Source organism: Odocoileus virginianus, chromosome 6 (genome assembly GCF_023699985.2).
Source record: "Odocoileus virginianus isolate 20LAN1187 ecotype Illinois chromosome 6, Ovbor_1.2, whole genome shotgun sequence".
Lineage (NCBI taxonomy): Eukaryota > Metazoa > Chordata > Mammalia > Artiodactyla > Cervidae > Odocoileus > Odocoileus virginianus.
This window is the reverse complement of record NC_069679.1, coordinates 55899710-55918666: the sequence shown is the minus strand read 5'-3', so window position 1 is coordinate 55918666 and position 18957 is coordinate 55899710. Positions and strand designations below refer to the sequence as shown.

Here is an 18957-nt window from a genome sequence, read left to right as displayed (position 1 = left end):
TATCAGAGCTTCCGCTTCAGCATCAGTCTTTCCAAAGAATATTCAGGACTGATTTCTTTTAGGACTGACTAGTTTGATCTCCTTGCAGTCCAAGGGACTCTCAAGAGTCTTCTCCAACACCACAGTTCAAAAACATCAATTCTTTGGTGCTCAGCTTTCTTTATGGTCCAACTTTCACATCTATACATGATTACTGGAAAAACCATAGCTTTGACTAGACAGATCTTTGTCGACAAAGTAATGTCTCTGCTTTTTAATATGCTGTCTAGATTGGTCATAGTTTTTCTTCCAAGGAGCAAGCATTTTTTAATTTCATGACTGCAGTCATGAAAATAGTCCAAGAAAATAGTCTGTCACTGTTTCCATTGTTTCCCCATCTATTTGCCATGAAGTGATGTGACTGGATGCCATGATCTTTGTTTTTTGAATGTTGGATTTTAAGTCAGCTTTTTCACTCTCCTCTTTCGCCTTCATCAAGAGGCTCTTCAGTTCCTCTTTGCTTTCTGCCATAAGGGTGGTGTCATCTGCATACCTGAGTTTATTGGTATTTCTCCCAGCAATCTTGATTCCAGCTGTGCTTCACCCAGCTTGGCATTTTGCATGATGTACTCTGCACAGAAGTTAAATAAGCAGGGAGACAATATACAGCCTTGACATACTCCTTTCCCAATTTGGAATCAGTCCATTGTTCCATGTCCACTTCTAACTGTTGCTTACAGATTTCTCGGGAGGCAGCTCAGGTGGTCTGGTATTCCCATCTCTTGCAATATTTTCCAGTTTGTTGTGATCCACACAGTCAAAGACTTCAGTGTAGTCAATAAAGCAGAAATAGATGTTTTTCTGGAACTCTCTTGTTTTTTTCGATGATCCAATGGATGTTGGCAATTTGAGCTCTGATTCCTCTGCCTTTTCTATATCTAGCTTAAACATCTGGAAGTTCTTGGTTCACGTATTGTTGAAGCCTGGCTTGGAGAATTTTGAGCATTACTTTGCTAGTGTGTGAGATGAGTGCAATTGTGTGGTAGCCTGAACATTCTTTGGCATTGCCTTTCTTTGGGACTGGAATGAAAACTAACCTTTTCCAGTCCTGTGGCCATTGCTGAGTTTTCCAAATTTGCTGGCATGTTGAGTGCAGAACTTTCACAGCATCATCTTTTAAGATTTGAAATAGCTCAGCTGGAATTCCATCACCTCCACCAGCTTTGTTCGTAGTAATGCGTCCTAAGGTCCATCTGACTTCGGACTCGAGGATGTCTGGCTCTAGGTGAGTGATCACACCATCATGGGTTATCTGGGTCATGAAGATCTTTTTTGTATAGTTCTTCTATGTATTCTTGCCACCTCTTTTTAATATCTTCTGCTTCTGTTAGGTCCTTACCATTTCTGTCCTTTATTGAACCCATCTTTGCATGAAATGTTCCCTTGGTATCTCTAATTTTCTTGAAGAGATCTCTAGTCTTTCCCATTCTATTGTTTTCCTCTATTTCTTTGCACTGATCAATTAGAAAGGCTTTCTTATCTCTCCTTGCTATTCTTTGGAAATCTGCATTCAAATGGATATATCTTTCCTTTTCTCCTTTGCCTTTAGCTTCTCTTCTTTTCTCAGCTATTTTTAGGGCCTCCTCAGACAACCATTTAAAAATAAAGACAACAGGCAAAGAAGATCCAACTTATGCTTAACACCCATTTCAATTCTTTCAAGGGACACTGACTCTCCGAATTGAAAAGACATGCTTTGTCCAAGGGAATATTTATAGAAGAGTCAATGCAAAGTCACATTAAATAAAGAAGTTTATGACAAAAGAACTGATATCAAGATTTGAACCCACCATTAAGCTGTAGAATTAAGACTGAAACAATCATAAAAGGTACAGTCACAAAACAAACATTAAATATATAAGTATCTTATAAACAAATGCAATAATTTTTAAAAGTGGACAGGAAAGGAAAAGAGAAAGTAGGAAAAAATTTAAATAGACTTCCTCTTATTATACAACATGGAGCCAAATAGTTAATAAGTTTGCATTGGAAGAAATCACATAATGAAGGCAAGTATATTTAAAGGCCAACATGAGAAAATTAATAATCAACTAAAACTTATCAAATACATTTTAAATATTTTCTATTTATCACATGAAATTAACATTTTTGAGCAATTACTTTATGCTAAAACTTTAAGCATCTATTGTGTACTATCTCATTTAATTCTCAAAACCTTATTATCATTCCCATTTTAAAAACAGGGAAACTGAGGCACTGAGGTTAAGTAAATTATCTAAAGCCACAAAGCTCAAAGTAGTAACATATAGATGTGAATCTTAGGAAATGTGACCCTACAGCCCAGGATCTTAACCTATACTCTAAACATAAAACAGAAGTGTCATAACTTTTTTAAACACAAAATGCCTTTGTGTTTAAGTTATAAGACACTTCTGTTTTATGTTTAGAGTATAGGTATGTATGTGTACATACATACACAGAATATCTCCTCTACAACTCTGTAAAACCCCTCTAGCTTCTACTGTTTTCCTCTTCCCATCTATGCTTATTCAAAGTGGATACTGTCACCGTCCTTAGTCATCCACCACTTATTTATAGTCTAGTAGTACAATGAAAGTGCTTTCACTAAGGATATCAAATCCATTTTTTCAATCCTTATTCTCCCTGATCGCTCTAAAGCATCTCACTGTTTTGTTTTTTTTTTTTACCACCACTTCTGAACTCTCTACCCTTCCTAAGCATCTATGATTCCACTGTTTCCTGGTGTTTTTTCTCTCAGTATCCTTTGTGGTGGCTTTCCTTGACCTTTAAATATTGATGTTTCTCAAGGTTCATTCCTGAGCTTTCTTACCTCTCCGCACATCCTCTCTGGACCAACATACATCCCCTGTATGTACTGGTGACAGTTGATTACTTTCCAAAACTACTCCCAATGCAAACTATTTTCAACTCCATAGAAATATATATTCAACTGTGAAATTATTATAACCACTTAAAAGTTCCAAGGTATGCCTAAAACAACTCCCTAAAAATTTTCAAAACCCTCTGCTCTCTCTTCTGCAACGTATTTAAGAATAACCATTCTCACCACAATTTACCCAGTTACCCCAACAAAAACATTCATTCTAGACTCTTCTTTAGCCACCATATCTAATCAGTCAGCAAGTTCTCCGATTCCTCTATCTCTATCCCACACCTATGCTTGTATTCCTGCATTTACCTTTTCCCTTTCTCTGAGGTGGTCTTTATTAGATGTGAATATTCACCTATATCTGGGTTCTTGAAATCTACTAAAAGGCCTGACCAAGACTCAATTTTTATGACATGAAAAGAGAGTAATTAAATTCACCTAGTCTTTTCCTGATACAGGGGATCTACAAGGGCACTAAGTCCCTGAAGATAAGAATAGAACCACTCCCTGAGAAAGCCAGAACAAGATTTAATTCAAAGCCAAAGGTTCCAAGAAAAAGGAAAAAATGTGAAGTTTCAAAATGTTCACTCTATTTCAAAACATTATCTTTAACAATTCCCAACTTCATTCTCAGCCTGCCTAATATAGCTATCAAGGGGAGTCTGACTAATCTCTAGAGTTCAAAGCTGTCCCAAGCAATAAAATGACTATTCTTGCACCCATAAACCACCAACCACAACTTTAGCCAAAAGAGAAACACCTGAACCAATTAATTTTAAAAAGGAGTAATTTCAAACAGTTAGTAACTAACTTCAGCTGGAGGTTCTTCCTTGCTAGGAGATTTTCTCAAACCTCTAAGAACACTTTAAAGATATATTAAGATACACACTTGCAAGAAAGTTCCTTGCAAGAGAATTATCTGACTTTGGATAGAGAAAGTCATACAGTTATCACACTTATTCTGAGGATCCTTGAACACATCCTTTATTCCGAACCATTGCTGGCACCACATGGAGACTAATAAGCATACTAACATTATAAAATGCCACAGATTTGTAAAAACACTGTCAACAGATACTTGGAAATATGGACAGACATAATGTCATCACAAATGCTATGACAAAAAAATTTAGATGGTTATGAGAAAGTCTATGAGGGAGAATAATTTAGACTAGGAATTCAAATTAGCCTTAAATGAGGAAATGATATTTAAATGGAAAATTGAAGGAGGAATTAACCAACTGAAGAAGTTTGGGGGTAAGGGCTTAGGGGTTTTATGACAATCCAGACAGAAGAAAACATTTGGTATGCTTTAATGAGAGGATGAGGAAAATATCATGAGATAAGGCTACAGAGATAGACAGACATAGGCCTTTGAAGGAATCTAGATTATGTTTTAAGTGCAAAGAGCAAGGCATCCAAAATGTTTTTAAAGCAGTGAACAATATAACCTGATTTACCCCTTAGAGGTCACCTTGGACCTGTATAGAAAAAATAGATCAGAAGGCTACAAGGGAATACAGAAACATCAACTAGGAGAATACTGACAGTAATCAAAAGAGAAGTGATGGTTTCGACTAGGGTGGTCTTTAAGAAAAAAATGGAAGCCACTAAACACTTTAAAGCAGAAAAGTGTTAGGAGTATGTGTGCTTAAAAAAAAAAGTTTTATTTGCTCAGTTGTGTCCAACTCTTTCCGATCCCATGGACTATAGCCCACCAGGATCCTCGTTCATGGGATTTTTCAGGCAAGAATACTGGAGTGAGTTGCCATTTGCTTCTCCAGGGGATCTTCTCAACCCAGGGATCAAACCCAGGTCTCTCAGACTGCAGGCAGACTTCACTGTCTGAGTCCCCAGGGAAGCCCTAAAACTGGTTAAGCCCACTATCTAATGCTGAACACCAGATACCATCATCTTATCTCACACAAGTAACACTTAAAAACTTGTCACCTTCTGCAATATGCCAGAGTACACATGACATAGTTTAAATAGCAGCTTCATGGGGTTTTTTCAAGTTTTAGTCAGTCATAGCAATGATTTTATCATTCAAAGCATTTACTTTAAAAAAGTAATATCACACACACACACAAGAAAAAGATTCCCAGATGCTCTGAATGGTGCCACCTTCAATCATAAAAACATTCCATAAGTTATCCAGAAATCACCCGATCTTGCTTTCAGTATTTACATTCACAAGAAAGCAAGGTACAACTTAGCCATGTGCCAAATGACTTTACTTTAAAGTTATATAAATCATCTTATTTGTTACAAGCAATTCATTTTGGTCAAACCTCAGATGACTCGAATACCTGTCTGAACTAAATAGGTAATTTAATTAGTATGGATACATGAAATAACTTCTGAAGGCATTCCAGAACTTTTAAATGTGACTAAGTGTTATTGGGGTATAAAATGGGAGTAGATTATAATTTATTGCTCTAGCAGAAGTATTGCTTGGTGAACTTCTAATCACTGCTCTCAAATAGGCTCATAATCAAAACTATGCTTACCTTCTTTAAAGCATCCTGTATCACACCAGACTTTTCCTTTAGCAAGTCTACAACACAAAGGGCCTCTTCTTCAGAAAACATCATAGTCTTCAAGGACAGAAGAAAATCTTTAAATTTTACTTCAGCATTTTCTTAAAAGAGGGGGAAAAAAAGAAACTAACATTTAAAAGATATGTGATAAGATAGCAAAGGTAAAGCACCAAGAATTCTTGACCCAAAAAGTCAATAACCCAGAGAAAATAGACTTACATTTCAGGTCAAACAATAATAAATGCTCTAGTTAAGAGAGAAAAAAGTGCTTATCATCTTTAATATGGAATAATTAACTAAAAATTTGCTCAAACTGCAGAATATCTATGTTTTTTAATTGAAGTATATAGTTAATTTACAATGTTATGCTAATTTCTGCCATACAGCAACGTGATTCAGTTATATATACAGATTCTTTTCTAGATTCTTTTCCATTATGGTTTATCACGGGATACTGAATATGGTTTCCTGAACTAAACAGTAGGACCTTGTTGCTTACCACATATATTATGTATCTAAGCTTCCCAGGTGCAGTGGTAAAGAATCCACCTGCCAATGCAGGAGACAAAGGGACTCAGGTTTGATCCCTGAGTCAAGAAGATCCCCTGGAGTAGGAAATGGCAGCCTGTTCCAGTATTCTTGCCTGGAGAATTCCACAGACAGAGGAGCCTGGCAGGCTACAGTCTACGGGCTTGCAGAGAGTCAGATGCGACTGAGCGCACACGCACCCACAGGCACACACAAAGACGTATATAATACATAGAGGTCTGCATCCAAACTGCAGAGTAGTAAAGTGCCACAGGAAAAAAAAGCATTCAAATGTCTAGTATTTTAGCATCTATACGAAATATGTCCACAAATATTCTTATTTAACTGTAATACTCACAACATATGAGCCAAATTTTACAGACAAAAAAATAAGAGACAATTGACAAAAAGTCTTATTTTACAAAAATCAACTATATAAAAGCAATCCTGACATTTTAAAAATCCATGTACCAAATACCTCACTTCAGTTCCCTAGGGCTCTTATATTAGACAACACCTGCATTTCCAAAAAAGCAACAGCCACCTGTTAGACCCAAAGGAGCCCAGAGCTTCTAATATTTCAGCTATATCATAAGTTTAAAAAGGCAGTTGTGGGCATGTATGGTAACAAGGCATATATAGGAACTCTGTATTTTCCACTCAATTTTGCTATGAACTTAAAACTGCTCTAAAAAAAAAAATCTATTAATAAAATAATAATAGGGAGTTCCCTGGCAGTCCAGCTATTAAGCCTCAGCACTTTCTCTGCCGTGGGTCTAGGTTCAGTCCCTGGTCAGGAAACTAAGACACCACAAGCCACGTGGGTCAAAATAGTAATAGTTTTCTGTGAATTAACACAGAAAACTGAGACAATAAAATGAGGGAAAAGATTGTCAGACAGCAAAACAGCTATGAGACTTTAGGCAAGTCAAAATCCAATTCCAGCTCTATAAAACTGAGAGGACTGGATTAGAAAACTACCAATAAATCCTTTACCACAAAGACTCTATTAGCCTTTTGGAATTCACTGATTCTATGAGAAAAAGCACTCAATCCATAAGAACTCAAAAATATGTGTTTTTAATACAGCAGGTTGCTGCGCTCTGTATACATTACCTTTGTCTGTTTCAATCTTCAGTTTCTTAGCCCCTGTTTTCTGGATTACTTCTACTTGGTCAGGTTTAATCAGATCAATAACCTCTCTCTTATCCACCACAGGATTTGAATCAGCATTATCCATCAGAGGAATGTAAGTTGTTGCATGAATAAGGGGTTCATCTACCAAAACTGCAATTTAAGTTACAAATCATAATCACACAAGGTTTTTTATAATGGAGTAATAAAATAACATGTAAGCACAATTAAGTTTCATGATAAATGTAGTTATTTTCAAACCTCTATTACCAGTTCAATTTGGCTTAAAATTCCTATTTATCCTTTTTACCAAGTCAAACACTCTTCTAGTTAAGAAATATCCATTCAGTATTATTTTACAGCATGTCACTTAGGTTATCTAAAGTGTATCACACATCTCTTCTAACAATATCTGAAAATTTCTTCTTACACATTCTTATATGTTTTGGTTCGATCTCATGTTTCTTCTGATTTAACTAAGAATACATTCACATTTAACTAGTGCTCAAGGAAAACTATTAATTTCTATGTATGTTGGTACTTTACTGACCTCTTATTTCAACTGATAATTCTTAACTGATTTTTTTACTTGCTAGATACAAAAATAGCCATTGTTCCTTGCAGACATCTTCTCATTTCTAATAATTAAGCCTTTAATTTACATGGTACATCTTACTACATTAGTTAAAACTTCCAAAACAACATTAAAAGTGAAGGAAGGAAGCTTTCTTACTTTGTTTCTAGCTTTAATGTGAAGAACTGTAAGAGTTTAAATACTGTTCTGATATCTGTTGGTTAGAGACACACATTTCCACACCCATATGGAAATCTCTCTATATCCCTACTTTAAAAAAAAAAAAAAAAAAAACTTGGAGGCACAGTTCTTTTATTTAAAAGCTGTAATAAATACTTGATATTATCAAATATCAAGTGATTTTTTTCTATTCCTGATTGCTTGATATACCATAATTTTAATGCAAATAACAAAATTCACCTTTTCCCTTTCCAATTTTATTATTTTCTAGCACAGGTTGCTATCACAGCCCAATATTATAAAAGTTACTATTTAATCTACATAAATTTCATAGCTAAGACATCTTGTGGACAACTGAGAATAAAAACTGCTCCATCACTTTTAACTGGATGCTTCTCATATATACCTGCACATTACATTTAATGATTAGGAATGCAGGGTAATGATACATCTAGATAGTGTTCTCAAGTATGATCTTTACATGATATTAAAAGTACATATATTTCAGGAAAACTTTTCTGCTATAGAGCTTGTATGCTATTCACATTATTTTCAAAACTCACTTAAGAATGAGAATATTTATAAATGCTTTGTCTTGTTTAAATTTCAAATTAACGTTTTTACCACAAATTTATACCCTGCCCATCTGTCAAAGCACCCTGGACTTGTATTAGTACTAAAGCTGTTAGTATACACATTAAGCTGAGAATTAAGGAGCATGTGAAGTCTCTAGGGTCCTTGTCCTAGTAGACTTCTCTGGAATTAGTAGCTATAAAATACGTATCTACATGTTTCACCATTTTCAGTCTTCTGCTTCTTTGATGAAACTTTCTTCTTTCCTGATCCACTTTCTTGTTTAGTCTCTTGATGCAGAGGTAATGATTCTTGCTTTTTTGAAGGTGCCGTAAGAGATTCCACCTTTTTATCCTGATCATCTTTATTAAAAATAAATGAAAAATCATAGTACCAAACAATGAACACATCAGAAAAAAATTAATGAATACTTCCCAGAATGCTTTACCACCAACATTTTAAACTCTGATATACAATTCTCACTTATCATTCTAGTTTTCTTGCTCTGCTACACCTGCTCTTTAACTTCATCAAGATTTCTAGTACTTGCTCCTTTTATATCCCATTTCTCAGCCACTCCTAACCCTACTCAGCTTATAGGCATTGTCAAATCTCTTATCTTAAAAAATAAGACCCTTCCCGCCACTGTAATCCCGAGCCTCCCACACCCATTTCCTTCTTATATTGACAAAAGAACAGTCTGTACTTTCTTCTCTAACAACCATTTCTCAACTAATTGCAACCTGATTTTTATCTCTTCCATTATATCCATAAAAAATTTTACTCAGGTCCCTAGTGTCCCAAATATCTGGTTCTATCAATAATATCCCTTAGTCCTTACTTAACTTCTATTCAGCGTTTCAAACTATTGGTCTCTACCTCCTTAAATTTCTCTCCTCTCCATTAGGCTAAGTGAAATAAGCCAGTCACAAAAGGACAATCATTGTATAATTTCCCTTATATGTAGTACCTAGAGCAGTCAAATCCATAGACACAGAAAGTAGAATGTTGCTTGCCAAGAACTAGGGAGCAGAAAGAGTGGGAAATTAGTGCTTAATGGGTACAGAATTTTAGTTGGGAAAGATGAAAAGTTCTTGAGATATCTGGTGGTGATGACTGTTCAAGAATGTGAGTGTACTTAATGCCATAGAACTATACACTTAAAAATGGTTAGAATGTTAAAAATTTTTATACATTTATTTTACCACAATAAAATAAATAAAATTTAAAATTCAACTCCCATGAGAATTCTTTTCTTACACTTGGAATATTCCTTTGCAGTCCTCTTTGTAAGCTGTTCCTACTGAATACCATATATCTAGTATTTTTCAGGGTTGTGTTCTCATTTTAAATACCTCCCTTGAATAATCTTCTCTACAACCATGACATCAACTACTACCTTCATGCTTAAGGCTTCTGAATCTGTATTCTAGCCTTATGCCTCTGTACCTAAATTTCCTACTGCATCCGGAATTGCTCCCTATGTGAATAGCCCCCACAGGCACCAGAAACACAAACTAAAAGCATTCTCCTCTCTATACACATCCACTGTCTCCCCAGTATTGCCTCTTTAGTGCTATCAACATCTACCAGTAAAAGGTTGGTTAATCTTTCCTATAAAGGTATGAACAGACAGTAAAGGTTCTGTGGACCATTTAGACTTTATCACAACTATTCACCTGCTGTTGCATTGTGAGAGCCAGCCACAAACAGATGTTAACACATGAGTGTTGTTGCATTTAAAAAAACTTGATTTATGACAGAGGTTTCAATTTCATATCATTTCCACATTTAACACAATATTACTCTTCTTTTATTTTTAACCTATTTGAAACATAAAAATCATTCTTGGCTCATGAGCTATAAAAAATGAGCAACAGGCCAGATCTGGCTCACAGGTTGCAGTTTGCCAACCCTGACCTAACTTAGAACTTGGAAATCATCTTTAATCCTGCTTTCTCCTTTTTATCTGCCATATCCTATCCAATAAGGTTAGCCATGTCATTTTTGCTTTGCAGATCTCTCATCTCCTTTCAACTTCTTCTGTCACTACCACAGTTCAGTCCTTCAGCTTAACTGTGGAAAACAATACTCTCTTAACAAGTCTGCCTATATCAAACACTGCCCTATGAAACTTCTTTTCCCAAGTTCTGCCAAAAATACCTTTCTAAAATGTAAATCTGTCAATGGAAACTAACCTGTTTGAAAATCTTCAACAATGGCCAAATTATAACATCCCACCTATTTAGCTCTTTACACAAAAATCATCATAATCTACCCACTCCATTACCTTTTCAATTTTGTTTCCTATCATTCCCTACCTCCCACTTCAGGGTACAACAACACACTGCATTCTTGCACCTTTATTCCTTTATGCATGATCTTCTGCCACTGAGGAATAAAATCCCACTATTTCCTTGATAAATTGACTCATTTTGCAAGACCCAGTTCAGGAACTGCTTCCTCTGTAAAGCTTTTGACCCACGGATCCCATATGTACTAGTTGTTTTGGCTTCTGTACTACCGCTATACTTTGTACTTTTCTTACGTAAGTCATATTTCATTATTGGCTCAAATGTTCTCCTCTCCCCTTTACTCTTGTCTCTCTAGTACCATGCTTGACATAGCTGGCAAGTAAATATTTAAAATCCAATATAACAATAACTTAATACTCCACAAGTTAAGATACAAAAACAACTTAATGGTAAACACAAGTCCTTTCACACAGAGCAAACAATTCAGTTTCACCTATCAGCACAGCATTTCTCATGTCCTTTCCTTTGCATCTGTTAACCCTTCTCCTTAGAACACCCTATTCACCAAGAAAAACTAGCTAATATTTATTCAACACTTCAGAATAATTTTAGGTATTACATGCTCTAAGTGACCCACTTTAGTACTCCTATACTGACCGAGATATATCTAGCCCATTACACTAAACTTTTTATATTATAATAACATATTTCGGCTTGTGTATACAGTTTGCATGTGACTACTTGGAAAATGCACTCTTTATCTCTAGTCCTAGCACCTATATAGTGACTAACACAAAACAGATGTATGATAAATGTTTGCAAAGTAAATCAATCAAGGATGAAAATGATACCTGATTTCTCTTTTCATCTTTAATTCCTACCACACTGATTAGAAAGTATTGGTTGAAATAAATGTAAAAGCTTCTAACTACTGATATTTATAGGTATTTAGTGGTTTTAGTAAAACACATTTTATATATTTCCACTAAGGCCTTTTCCGTATGTGTAATGTGAAATTTAGCTTTAAATGCTGTTTTATGATCAATACTAACTCTATCAGCATTTAATGAAAACAAATAGTGAAAAGGATAATGATCTCGATTTCAAACTCAATATTTAGCATGTGTGCACACTTAAAGTATCTGAACTTCAAACTCTATTAAAGTTATTAAAACAAATATAACCATGCAATAAAGTTTAATAAATTACAATACCGCTTTCATTTTTAGACTTCTTTTGCCCTGGTTTCTTCTTTGAGGCAGCTGCTTCCGAGGGGGGAGTCGGCTGTTTAGTAACTGGGACAGGTTCTACTTTTTTGCATGGAATCTTTGATACATCACTTTCTTTGGTGACCTGCTCTTCTAGTACAGGCTTGTGTTTCTTTTCCTTCTTCTTTCTTTCTCTAACACTACTTGGACTTTCAACCACATTCAATGGAACAGGTACAACTTGCTCATCTTCTACAGCCAAGGCATCAGATAATTTAAAGTCCCGGGGTACACTCTCAGAATCGGATTCATGGAGGTTTCCATTTTGGATTTCTTTCTTTTTATTCTTTTTCTTTTCTGCCTTCTTTTTATCGGTTTTGGTAGGAATAAGCTTTTGTTCTCTTTTCTGTTTTGCAAGAACTTCATCATATAATGTTTCTTTCATGAAAAGCCAGAAGAAGAGGAAAATTACTGTAATAACCACTGAAGGAATAAGAACAATAAAATATGTTGACTCATAAAACTCCATGGTGCTTTTGTTAATGTGATCCTATAAAACCTAAATGTGGGGAAAAAAGAAAAAACAAAAACTTGGGTCAGTCTTATAAAAATTAAACACACAAAACCTCTGTTCTTTCAAGAGGTATTCAGATTTAACCTGATCTACCAATCTAAACAGGTTAGTTTTTTAAATCATACACTTGATTACTTTACAGTTCAAATATACTATATACTGTAAAAAAAATTTTTTGGTAGCTAGGAATGTAAGACATTCTTCTATTTTTCAAGCATGTGAAAAGATTCTGACAGAAAAAAAGCAGCCATTCATTTTTCTCCAAAATATCCACTTTTGATACTATTAGTATTTAGTTTTTCTCTTACTGTACAATGTTCATGAAAATACTATATATGGAAATAAAGAGGCATTAACTATTAACAACACCCTAGATAGTCATTGAAAGTACACACTCTTAACAGCAAAGAAAATAAAGGGAGTTCACTCCTTGACTCATCTGTGAGCACCTTTATTCCAGCTAACCACTGCCTCATGATATGGTGGGATCCATCAAGAATACGGAAATAATGTAAAAATCAAAATGTTAGGATATGTCATTTGGCACTAAAATGAATTACAAATAAGTTGCTTCTCTTGATTTTTTTCCAAGGTACCTATTACTGCAAAAAAGTTATACTTCAAAAACAAAATGGGTAATCCCATCCTATTGCAATAATTTAGTCAATAAGCAAAATTTAAATGATATTAATATAACCCTGGACTACTAAGAGAAAGATATAACAAGATGAAGGGGAGAGCGAATCACAGGCTAACAAAATACTAAAAAGAAACTTATATAGAATTGTTCTTCTCTAATAATTAATGAACTATCCAAAATTTTTTATTTATTAGACAAATTTTATTATGCCCGTCACTGGTCAACCAAAAATTATTTTTAAAAGATGTTTTATGTTTGGATTTTGTTTAATATTACCATCCACAGGCTACAAAGCCTGTTCAATGTGGCTGAGGGTTAGGTTAGGGGAGAAAAAGGACAAAACAATGAGTTAGAACTCTATGGATTTTTGCTCTGAGGAAAGAAAAGAGGCTAAGACACTGAGCAGTAGCCAAAATGCTGGAAAAATGTCAAATCAAAGTCAGAAGGTCTCTGATGAATAGCAAGCTCCAGTCCATGCAGCCTAGGTCTTTCTCAGGAGACAAAATCTATGACGAAGCAGATAAAGAAGCAAACCTTCAGAGAAGAGAGGCCACGAAACCACAGAAACTCTGAAACACAGATTCCTGATGATTTTTCTAGCTCCCTTTTCTAGGTCTCATACGAGGCTGGAAGAATCATGATTTCAGTCTTTAGATTTTCAGGAGATTCCCTTCATACAATTCAACGCCCCTTCATCTGAGCTCTCTTTCTGCATCTAGGAGGAGTCCAACCAAAACAGCAAGGCAAATTTAAAGTCAAGAAAATGTTTGCATTGCTTTAATCCAATATTCCTGATACTTTATCCCAAGACATGTACAAAGAAAAGCATATGTAAAGATGTTCAGGGTAATATTACATATAATAAGAAAAGCTGAGACTAAATACACAACATCAGAATGGATTGAATTAGCAAGTATAAACTCAATAAAATATTGCTGTTAAAACTGTAAATACTGAGACTATTCAATTAAATACTGAATAATCAAAACCATAATTTTACTTGCAGGATCAAAATATCTCATGTATAATAATAGGTCATTAAGATGAATATGTAAATTAAAGAACTGTGCAATAATCATGGGTACAGTCTCACTTGTCTTAATACTTTAAATTTTGTTAGTTCAAGAGGAACTCATAAAGTTTTCAACTCCTTGTTTAAAAAGAGCAAAATGAATAAGAACTACAGTACTGATTAATATACCACAGTTCAGTTCAGTTAAGTACTTCAGTCATGTCTGACTCTTTGCTACCCCATGGACTGCAGCACGCCAGGTCTCCCTGTCCATCACCAACTCCCAGAGTTTACTCAAACTCAGGTTCACTGAGTCAGTGATGCCATCCAACCATCTCATCCTCTGTCGTACCCTTCTCCTCATGCCTTCAATCTTTCCCAATATCAGGGTCTTTTCAAATGAATCAGTTCTTCACATCAGGTGGCCAAATACTGCAGTTTCAGCTTCAACATCAGTCCTTCCAATGAACACTCATGACTGATCTCCTTTAGGATGGACTGGTTGGATCTCCTTGCAGACCATGGGACTCTCAGGAGTCTTCTCCAAAACCACAGCTCAAAAGCATCAATTCTTCAGTGCTCAGCTTTCTTTATGGTCCAACTCTGACATCCATACATGACTACTGGAAAAAACATAGCCTTGACTAGATGGACCTTTGTTGGCAAAGTAATGTCTCTACTTTTTAATATGCTGTCTAGGTTGGTCATAACTTTCCTTCCAAGGAATAAGCATCTTTTAATTTCATGGTGGCTGCAGTCACCATCTGCAGAAATTCTGGAGCCCAAAAACATAAAGCCTCTCACTGTCTCCCCATCTATTTGCCATGAAGTGATGGGACCGGATGCCATGATCTTTGTTTTCTGAATGCTGATCTTTAAGCCAACTTTTTCACTCTCCTCTTTCACTTTCATCAAGAGGCTCTTTAGTTCTTCTTCACTTTCTGCCATAAGGGTGGTGTTATCTGCATATCTGAGGTTATTGATATTTCTCCTGGCAATCTTGATTCCAGCTTGTGCTTCATCCAGCCCAGCATTTATCATGATGTACTTTGCATATAAGTTAAACAAGCAGAGTAACAATATACAGCCTTGACATACTCCTTTTCCTATCTGGAACCAGTCTGCTGTTCCATGTCCAATTCTAACTGCTGCTTCCTGATCTGCATACAGATTTCTCAACAGGCAGGTCAGGTGGTCTGGTATTCCCATCTCTTTCAGAATTTTCCCCAGTTTTTGTGATCCACACAGTCAAAAGCTTTGGCATAGTCAATAAAGCAGAAATAGATGTTTTTCTGGAACTCTCTTTTTTGATGATCCAGAAGATGTTGGCAATTTGATCTCTGGTTCCTCTGCCTTTTCTAAAACCAGCCTGAACATCTGCAAGTTCACGGTTCATGTACTGTTGAGGACTTACTTGGAGAATTTTGAGCATTACTTTGATAGTGTGTGAGATGAGTACAATTGTGTGGTAGTTTGAGCATTCTTTGGCATTGCCTTTCTTTGGGATTGGAATGAAAACTGACCTTTTCCAGTCCTGTGGCCACTGCTGAGTTTTCCAAATTTGCTGGCATACTGAGTGCAGCACTTTCACAGCATCATCTTTTAGGATCTGAAATAGCTCAACTGGAATTCCATCACTTCCACTAGCTTTGTTCGCAGTGATGCTTCCTAAGGCCCACTAGACTTCACATTCCAGGATGTCTGGCTCTAGGTGAGTGATCACACCATTGTGATTATCTGGGTCGTGAAGATCTTTTTTGTACAGTTCTTCTGTGTATTCTTGCCACCTCTTCTTAATATCTTCTGCTTCTGTTAGGTCCTTACCATTTCTGTCCTTTATTGTGACCATCTTTGCATGAAATATTCCCCTGCTATCTCTGATTTTCTTGGAGAGATCTCTAGTCTTTCCCATTCTATTGTTCTCCTCTATTTCTTTGCACTGATCACTAAGGCTTTCTTATCTCTCCTTGCTATTCTTTGGAACTCTACATTCAAATGGGTGTCTTTCCTTCTCTCCTTTGCTTTTCACTTCCTTTCTTTTCACAGCTATTTGTAAGGCCTCCTCAGACAGCCAGTTTGCTTTTTGGCATTTCCTTTACTTGGGGATGGTCTTGATCCCTGTCTCCTGTCAATGTCACAAACCTCCATCCATAGTTTTTCAGGAGCTCTATCAGATCTAGTCCCTTAAATCTATTTCTCACTTCCACTGTATAGTCATAAGGGATTTGATTTAGGTCATATTTGCATGGTCTAGTGGTTTTCCCTACTTTCTTCAATTTAAATCTGAATTTGACAATAAGGAGTTCATGATCTGAGCCACAGTCAGCTCCCGGTCTCGTTTTTGCTGACTGTATAGAGCTTCTCCATCTTTGGCTGCAAAGAATATAATCAATCTGATTTTGGTATTGACTATCTGGTGATGTCCATGTGTAGATTCTCTTGTGTTGTTAGAAGAGGGTGTTTGCTATGACCAGTGCATTCTCTTGGCAAAACTCTTATTAGCCTTTTCCCTGCTTCATTCTGTACTCCAGTTTTACATTATACCCATAGGTAGAAGCGTAATACAAAGCAGGAGGAAAGGTGGCAAGAAGGAACTGGGAATGAAATTCAGGGGAATACAGGGAAAACATGTAAGACAGAAAGATTTTTAAAGGAAGTAGTGGGGTAGGGGTGGCCAACAAAAAAGTGAAAGAAACAGGATGGAGAAGAAGTTGAGACAGAATTAATTTAACTCAAGATGACAGGAATCAAGTGTCAAAGTCTATACTATCTAAGTCCATAGCAGCAATTCAACGTACATTTGTTGAGTTATTAATAGAAAAACATGCAGACAAGCAGAGGCTCAGATTATGAGATGACAGCAAAAGTAACCAATGCTAATTTCTTCCATATTATCACATTCTCTTTGTAATATTAAGGACCCTTTAACTTAATCACACCTTAAACCTTAATAGAACACAATTTTAATGTAATTAACAGCTAATGGCAGTAGAGATGCCTCTGTCAAGTGAACCAGAGTGAGCTATCCATGGGATCATTCAGAAATCAAGCCCAAACCAGTCGCTTTATCTTTTATTTGGACATAAATCTTTCAAGAAATTTATGAAAGATACCAGTCTCTTTCTCAAACAAAAAAGCATACACTAAAGTGTACATTCAGAACATTTCTGGACTCCCTGAAAGATATGCATGGATTCCAGGTTAAAGAAACCTGCCCTAGAATAACAGACCAAAGTTTTCATCCCTGGTCTGCCCTACTCCCAAATCTCTCCCCCAAAAGTTTACAGAATGGATATATATATATCCTGTGTTTCATCTGAGTATATATTATAAATGCTAATCAGACAGTTTTACGATTCTATTCACTTGCCTTCCTATAACTTAGGTTTGTTCATACAAAAATTGAGCTGTACCACTGAGTTTAAATTTTGTAAATTTCTCAAAAGGCTTAACAATCTGTTTATATTAATATAATAAATAATGTGAAAACTAAAATTTCATATAATTGCTCCTTGATTTTATTTTTAAAAAATTCAAGAGAACTAGTTAATCAAAAAAGATAAAACTATATGCATAATGAAGGTCCCATTGTCTATAATGATAAGTCGATGAGATTAAGTGTGGGACATCTACAAACACATCACATTTAAACATCTGAAATAAACAGTGTAAGGTTGCAAAATACATTATATAACAAAAAAGCTGAAATTATTTATGTAGGGCACAAATATGTAGTCTCAAACTACAGAAAAATGAGAATTATTGCTTTCTTAGATTAAAATTACAAATATTTTTAACATACAGTTCATTCTTCACATTTTTAAAACTTTTCTACATTAAAACAAATTTAAGTAATTACCCTTAATGCACAATATTACACTTTTAAATTACACTTTTAAAAGTTTAGATAAACACAAATTTTAAAAGACTTGTTCCTTACATACAAGGAAAAATGGAAGCAGTTTAATAGGCAAACTATTGAATTTCAAGTAAATGTAAAAATTTTGAAATCTCTTTTCTTACTACCACAGCATTTTAGTTACTCTTGACTCTGACACCACTTTCTTTAAACTAAAAGAACATTTAAAACAAATGACAAAAAAAACAAATCTTATAAATTCTCTGTCCTTCAACTGTCAACTGAGGTGACTGGAAAGAACCAATAAGAAAAATGTAACAAAGATTCAAGACTAAACTCTGAACAAACTAAGTCATTTTTTTCCCCACTGAAGTACACCAAGTAACATATGAGGAAGCACATTTGTAAAGAGCAAACAAAGAGTTGAGGCAAAGGTAGTTTTCAACCCAGGAATACTTAATTACATAAAAATGCCCGTATAAATCTACAATGTCTGAACAACTAAATGAATACAGCTTTAAGATATACAAACACCAAGAGTACTCTACAAGAGCTTTGTTCAACGTACAACACAGTTACAACATTACTATAAGTAGCTGAAAGCCCTTATCACAGATTCTTAGTAAAAACAGATTTCATATGTTAAAAAATCTCTCTGTAACCTCATCATGCTGAATCTAAACAGTCTGTATTCCAAACATGCCACTATTATACCACGTTTCTCTTCCTTTATATCCAAAATGACATCTTATGTTGTTCTTTTAATGTACAAGTGAAGTGAATTGAAGTGAAGTGAAAACATCACTCAGTCGTGTCAGATTCTTTGCAACCCTATGGACCGCAGCGCGCCAGGCTCCTCTGTCCATCCGACTCTCCAGGCAAGAATACTGGAGTGAGTTACCATTTCCTACTCCAGGGGAATCTTCCCAACCCAGGGATCCACCTGGTGTCTCGTGCACTGCAGGCAGA

The 18957-nt window shown here is 35.5% G+C and overlaps 1 protein-coding gene across 13 annotated transcripts in view; it reads right to left on the bottom strand.

Moving 5' to 3' along the window:
• The window catches only part of KTN1 (kinectin 1), a 105098-nt gene that overhangs the window by 63378 nt on the left and 22763 nt on the right, over positions 1 to 18957 (bottom strand). For 12 of the 13 annotated variants that reach the window (XM_070469388.1, XM_070469394.1, XM_070469393.1 and 9 more), the window contains exons 2-5: positions 11910 to 12462; positions 8665 to 8802; positions 7096 to 7266; positions 5422 to 5552 (exon numbers count right to left, since the gene is read on the bottom strand). In XM_070469388.1, the coding sequence (XP_070325489.1) occupies positions 5422 to 5552; positions 7096 to 7266; positions 8665 to 8802; positions 11910 to 12432 (963 nt within the window). In that variant the 5' untranslated portion in view covers positions 12433 to 12462. Of the gene's footprint in view, positions 1 to 5421; positions 5553 to 7095; positions 7267 to 8664; positions 8803 to 11909; positions 12463 to 13651; positions 13833 to 18957 lie in introns of all 13 variants that reach the window. The other variant, XM_070469389.1, reaches the window with a different exon arrangement.